Genomic DNA, 7,084 nt, shown 5'->3' on the forward strand with positions numbered 1-7,084 from the left:
CTACCTCCTGCCTCGCCCATTTCTGCAGAAATGCCCCGGGAGATTGTGCGCGGAAGTGAAAGCCGAGTGTTCCTTGCTGGGAACCTGGCGTTTCTGGGTCCCGGCAAAGTGGACGGGCAGGGTCTGGTGGATCCTTGACAAATGTAGGAACAGAGCCTGAGATTCAGTTGGCACTATGTGCAGACTGCGCCATTCCTCCATTCCCATGGGCCTCAACTGTAGAGATTGCTCTTGTATTGCAACAATCGGCTCTGGAGAACAGGAGAGCCTCCCTCTTGAGGGCAGGGGCCCTACTCCAGTCACCCCTTGCTTTTGTCTCCACAGCGTCTCGAGTGCTGGCACCCGGCATGACTCTGCATCCCGGCACCTCCACGTTTCCCCTGATACCGCCACCCTGTCCCCACACTACTCTCGGCCCAGCAACCCAGACGCCTTGGGGGCAGCCACCCCCATGCCTCCTGAATGCAGTGTTCCCACCAGGCAGCCAGCTCGTGCTACCTGCTGCTTTGCCAAGGATGCCCATGGTGGCAGGAGATGGTGGATCCGGCCCAAGTGAGGCTGCGAACTTCAGTGTCATCAGCGCAGCTACAGCTGATGGGAGGCCAGTGCAGCCCCCGCACTCTGAGCCTGTGCTCTTCAACCAGGCCCCTCTCAACTGGAGTGCCATGGGGCGTCTCTGTGAGGCAACACAGCATCCTACCACCCTGCTTCTGCCAGGCTCTTCAGTGCAGAAGCTGGTACAGCCTGTGCCAACAACTGTGCACACGCAGGCTGGCCAGGGGGGCTACTGCCCAGACCTCCATCCTGTGGGTCCTCCACCATCAGCCACCCAGCCTGCCCCCGTGATGTTGTTTCCAGTACACCCTGGACCAGAGCCTCCTGGCGGGGACCCGCAGTGTGGCACCGCCGCCTCCCAGGCCAAGGCCTCACTCAAGGCCTCCCGCAACCCCACAAGCGTCTATATGAACTTCCGGCGCTGGCAGCGTTACAAGGCCCTGGCGCAGAGGCACTGTCCACAAAGCCCTGATGCTGAAGCTCTGTCCTGCTTCCTCATGTGAGTGCTCTGCTCTGGGAGGCCCATGGGCTGGTAAGGTCAGGCTGCCTAGGGTTCTGGAAGGAAGCTCTTGAGGCAAGGAGAAGCCTGTGAGAAGCTTGGTTCCCAGCAGGGTGTGTCTTGTGCAACCCTGACAGTTTCAGGGGCTTCGCTCACTGGATCTGCCCCCTCCTCTGAGTGACAACACTTCCAGAACCTCCATGGTCACATTTCCAGAACACTCAAGCTCAGGGAGGACCCTGGGATCACGAAAGCCACGCGTTGGAAGTGCGCATCAGTCGCCACGGCAACCCCTGCCCACGGCCTGTCTCACACACACACACACAGGTCACAGCTCAGAGATTTCATGAGCTGGGTGATCAGGAGGGCAGGCACCCAGGAAGAGTTTTCCCCAGCCCACCCGCACTCTGCTGCGGATGTGCAGAAGGACCGCAAGGTGGTCGGGGACACACACGTGTGTGCTGGGGCTGCTTCACTTGGGGCAGTCCTGGTCAGTCACACACATACCCATCTCAGGGCCCTCATGCAGCAGGGCATGACGTTCCCCCCACAGGGCACAGCAGAGAGCATCCACAGGTTTAAGTTCATGTACACAGCAGATGCCAGGGATGTGCTCTGCCTGATATAAGGAGAAAAATAGCTCCTGCAATCATCGTGAGGAGCAGGCCTCGGGGAAGAGGGAGAGAGACAAAGCGAATGTCCTGTGTACAGGTTCTGAATGGATCCTCAGCCTTAGACGCAAGCCCCTGGGCTGCTGTGCAGGTGAGAAAGAGAACTTCCTCATTCCCACAGTCACCTCTCTTCCCCAGGCAGCACTGCGGGTGTACTCCGCGTGCACCACTTTAGACACAGCCCACCTTGCGTGACACGAGGAAGGTATTCCTGCCACTCCATGCCTGTGGCCCTACAGTGCTTGCGAATGAAAGGGATCCACGTTTGGGGACCCAATCATCCCAGCCCCCTGTCAGCATCCTCTTAGGAGCACAATTGCCATCCGTCCACTCCACCATCCGGGATCTCCCCGTCTCCCTGAACCCTGGGCCCTGGGTCTGTCCCTGGAGGAACCAGGGAGGGCAGAAAATCTGCAGGGGCCCCAGGCACCTGTGAGTCCAAGCATCTAGTGTGCTAGAAAGTCTCAGAAACCCGAGGTTGTGACCTTGCCCCTACAACCTGACTCAATGCTCAGCACTAGGGCCCAGGGACTTGAGTCTTAGCCCAGGCACAAGTCATTCTGTGCAGTGTCTCAGTAGCCTTGGGCGGCCCTGCACAGTCCCTCGCCCCAGCTGACTGTGAGCCACAGATGTCCATGTCTCGCATCTGGCGTCTGGAAATCTGAGCACAAGGCACAGCAGGATTGAGATCCCAGTGACTCACGTTCCCGTGCATGGGACTCCATCTCCGAGGGTCCTGAGGTGCTAGACACACAGAGCTGTGAAGTTCCTCCCTCTACACAAAGAACAAGGCAGCTGTGGAGCTCTACGCACATCACGTCACATAATCCATCGTGTCCAAACCAACCCAGCATTGCCTTGAAACTGAGCGGTTCCAAAGAAGTATTTGGGTGATACAAGCATTCATTCAACAATGCACGACTGAAACTGAGGCCTCAAGGGCAGGTGCGAGCAGACCATGCAGCCCGTGGTGCTGAGGCCCCATGTGTGGGTCGGAATCCTGGGGACCCTGCACCAGAGGAGGACATGGCAGGGACAGAGGGGAGGGCAGTCTGGAGCATAGCAGAGCTGTGCACCCTCAGCTCAGGAGGCAGGGAGGCCTGGCCTCCTGATATGCTGATCCTGCTGAATTACAGCCCCGTGCTGCGGACTCTGGCCCAGAGGAAGCCCACCATGCCGCTGGAGGAGGGCCTGCAGTTTGCCATGCGGGAATGGCAACACAAGAGCAACTGGGACCGCGCGATCTTCTATGAGATGGCAGAAAAGTAAGTCGGGGGCCTTGAGCGTGGATCTGCGAGTTCGGGGAGGGTGGATACGGGGCTAGGCCTGATGCCTTGGGCCTGTCAACAGGGACACTAAGAGGACACCTCTTCCGATACAACCCCTGCCTGGGCCCTGCTCTCCCCAGGAAGTTTCAACCACCAGCTAGATTCTGAAGAGTTCTCTGTGTCCCATCCACACAAGTTCCTCCCCCACCTAGCTGGCTGCTCACCCAATCTTGATATTTGACCTGGAGGTTGCACGCCCTGGCCTGGTGGGCTGGCCCTGGCCTGGTGGGCTGCACTTGTCAGCACACACACACTTACAGGAGGCCAGTTCTGTTTCTGCCCTTCCAGGAAGATCCCACGACTACCTGCACGTCTGGGTCCTCTGCATATCCCCCCAAGATCCCCGGCCTCACCTGTATCGGCAACTCACACTCTCTTGTTGTTGAAGTTCAAAGTGCAACACCCAGCAGAGTCCATTGTGCGTCCTCTGACCCACGGAACTGTGCCCATGTGACAAGCTCCCCTGGCCATGTTCCTTCTGCCTCATGCCCTGGAGCTGGCAGATATTGAGCAAAGCGTTCTCAAATGCCGTTGCAGAGCGTTCTACAGAATGGAGCTCGGTCCCAGGGAACTGCAGGCTCACCGTGGGGCCCCCACTCTGTCTCTCAGGCATCCCATCCAATAGACCATGAACCAACACTCAGCTCTCAGAGGACATCCCTCTCAGCTAGGCTTACCCACACTCCTGCTTCTCCCTGAACCTCATCCCTGGTCTTCATGCAAGAACTCACCCAGCCTAGTCACTGAACCTCGTCTGTGTCTCAGAGTCCTCTGGCAGGAATCACGTGCTGACCGGCTTCTGGCACCACACCTGATGTGCATCTGCATAGGGAATGGCAAGGCTGCAGGGAACCACCTTGCTCACATGCACCTGCCATGGGGCAGAGAGCCCTCATCACAGGCCCTTTGAGTGCAGGGGGAGTGAAATGTTCCCAGAACGTTTGTCCTGCTGGCAGAGCCCAAGGTTCACACGTCTCTGCCATCATTTGCTGGCTGCTGGGCTCAGAGCCTCAGACCCTCCTAAGTAGGTTGTGTCCCTTCTTTCCCAGATTCATGGAGTTTGAGGAAGAGGAGATGCAGACTCAGAAGCGGACATGGATGCAGGGGAAACTGTGCAAGCTACCCCCAGGCCCACTGCCGCTGGTTCCACAAGGGCCCCCAGCCACAGTGGCGGTCCAGCAGCCAGGTAAAGCTTCCCCCTTCACCACACAACCCATGAAGAAGGCAACGGGGACCAAACGCCTCCATAACCACCCCCGTGGGAAGTTTCTCTCCAGAGCAACGTGTTTGCTCTTTCCTGCAGAATGTACCACAGCGTGCCCAGGTTCCTAATGCTTTGCACATGATCTGGTTATTTAAGTGGTCATTGGGATTGCCACTCACCCCTCACCTCTCCAAGCACCCAATACAGTCTTCCCATGGCCTGAGGCATGAGCAAGAGAACACGGAGCGTTGGTGGCTGGCTGAGCGGTTCTCCAGCTCCCATGTCCTCTCATGGCGCCAGGGTCAGGGCGCACTGCCCCAGCCTGCTAGCTTGTGTCTCCAACAACTGACCTTCCTAATGGGGGCCATGGAAGGCCCAAAGCCCTGACCTCACACTGTATACTGCATCCACAGGGTGTGGCCCCAGGAATGCCAGCTCCAAGGCCCTGCCTGCCTGTACCCTGCCACAAAGATACTGGCAGCCTCAGGGCAAGGTGCCCAAGGGGATGCCCACTGAGACTGTGATGGAGGACGTGGACATCAAGGATACACCAATGCGGCCTGATGGACCCACTGAAGAGGACAGCTTCTGGAGTCCTAGGGAGGAGGGGGACTATCCAGACCCAGAACTGCTGAGCTACGTGGAGAAGCTCATCTCTCAGGAGGACTTCATTGCTGAGGTGGGCTGTGAAATTCTGAGGTTTGTACGTGCTTGGGGATGAACATGACTCGCCCTCCGAACGCACTCAGATGACTCAGTTACTGCCCTCTGTGTGTGTGTGTGTGTGTTTCGTGCATGTTTGGGTGTGCAGCTGGTTTTCCTATCATCTATAGTACCAAACGTGGATGCTGCAAGGGTATGCACTGCTTTCTGCTTCTCCTTGCAGCCCCTTGGTTTTCAGATGCTTCCTGTGCAGCAGAGATCTCTTTCTTCCTTTTCAGGTGGAGGCCATCATTCAGCCCCAATTCCTGGAAGAACTGCTTTCCCCAGAGCCACAGCTGGACCTCGTGGCCCTATCGATGGAGCTGGAGCAGGAGGAAGGGCTGACCTCTGGCCAGGTGAAGGAGGGAGGGACGTCGAGCGAGTAAGGCAGGAGTGCAGGGACAGCAGGCGGGCGCGGCACGTGGGGCAGCAGGGAAACCATGGGAGCAGTCCCAGCGGATCCGTGTGGGCAAGGTGGGACAGCAGGTATCTAAGCGATCGAGCTACAAGTAGGTAGACTGTGGGAAGGAGGGACCCCTTAGTGTAGGCGCAGGGAAACTGTCCAGAGCTACCCTCCCTGGGATGTGTATTTTCTGACAATTGATTCAGGCAGGCTGCAGGTGCAGACACGTGAGTTGGGCACAGGGACAGGGGAGGGTGGGGCGCGCTAGGGTGAGCAAGGGCAGCACAGCCAACTTTCCCTCTGTGAAACCAGCCCAGGGACTCTGCCCTTCCTGCTGCCTCCTGAACGCCCTGCGCTGCACCTGCCAATGCCCTGGCACCTGCTGCAGAGTCACTCAGTGCCTTTTTCCTCCTGTAGGTGGTGCAGAAGACGTTTTGGCCTGTGACTGGGAATGGGGCTGCGGGGGTAACCCCCAGTCAGGCTGCACCTGTAAGGCACCCCAGTCCTGAATCCACAGCCTGCCCAGGTGCAGACAGGCATGACCAAGGCCCACAAAGACGCATCAGTTCTGAGACCTGCCAACAAAGGGCATCGTCTCAGGAACCGCGGAGACACGTGGTCCCACCCAAGCCCCTCTCCAGACCTACCACTGCTGCTTCCTTCTCGGGGCATCGGGAGTGCCTTTCACTAGGGACCACTAGGCCCACTTCTATCCCACCAAGAAACAAGCCTGCCCCAAGAGGGCCAAAGGCTGCTTGGGGATTCACAGTCGAATCCTCTACTGATGGCACCAGACCAGCAGTGGGCACGGCCACGGAAAAGGATGAGGAGCTGCCCAGCCTGGACTTCTTCCTCGATTCCCAGCGTCACCTGCTGCCTCTGGGTCTTGACCAGAGCCCTGCTGAGGCCCCATCTTGCCTAGGACCACAGCAGCTCCAGAGAGTGTCCGAGTCCCTCCGCTACCAGGGAAGAGGCCAGACTTGTGCTGCCAGCACCACGGCCAAGTCGAAGAAGCGAGGTTTGCGGGGAAGCCCAGGCCCTGCCCCAAAGAAGACCTGCTCAGGGCCTGGACGCAGAGCCACTGAGGGGCAGGCCCTGGCTCTGGGGTTTGTGGCACAAGCCCAGGCTCAGAAGAGAACCCACGGCCCCTTGGTCACCAGGAGGAGGAAGAAGCAGCATCGAGGCCAGGAGGGCAGGCGGGCTCTCGGGAGCCGGCCCATACGTGCAGCCTGAAGGATACGGGCCCTCCCTGTGTCCTGTAATCCAAAGCGCAAAGACATTCACTCATCCAGTGCTGCACCTGCTCCTAAGACTGGGGGGCTGGTGGTGGGGGGTGGAGGGGTGTGGGAGGGAAGGGTGGGACAGCCAGCTGCCAGGGACCTCTTGGGTGGGGTGGGTAGGTGTGCCTTTGGGGCATTATTTATTTGAATAAAGGAAGTTCCATTGAGAATGCTCTAGGGGCTGCTGCTCTCTGTCATGGCAGCAGTCGGGTGATGGTTCTGAGGAAGGAGGGCCTGCCTGGAAGCCGCTGCTGGTGCGTGTACAGGTGACTCGCCTGGGGCACACAAGCATCCGAAGCAGTCGAGTTAGAAGAATGTGGGGACCGGGGATCTGGTGCTAAGAGTGTGTGCATTTGGGGCTGTGGAGAGCAACCACAAGGCAGACTTGGAACCATGTGCAGAAGGCTTCTCTATGCATCTGCTCACCTGTAGTCCATACTTA

The 7,084-nt window shown here is 58.5% G+C and overlaps 1 protein-coding gene across 1 annotated transcript; it reads left to right on the forward strand.

Annotated features, from left to right (window-relative positions):
* The first annotated feature begins 347 nt into the window (after positions 1-347).
* LOC133771096 (NUT family member 2G-like) lies at positions 348-6,595 on the forward strand. Its single transcript, XM_062206816.1, has 6 exons — positions 348-1,054; positions 2,862-2,990; positions 4,103-4,239; positions 4,671-4,960; positions 5,199-5,315; positions 5,780-6,595. Exons 1-6 carry the CDS (start codon positions 348-350, stop codon positions 6,593-6,595), a joined length of 2,196 nt encoding a protein of 731 aa, XP_062062800.1.
* Positions 6,596-7,084: the final 489 nt, after the last annotated feature.

This window comes from Lepus europaeus, chromosome 12 (assembly GCF_033115175.1).
Source record: "Lepus europaeus isolate LE1 chromosome 12, mLepTim1.pri, whole genome shotgun sequence".
Taxonomy (NCBI): domain Eukaryota; kingdom Metazoa; phylum Chordata; class Mammalia; order Lagomorpha; family Leporidae; genus Lepus; species Lepus europaeus.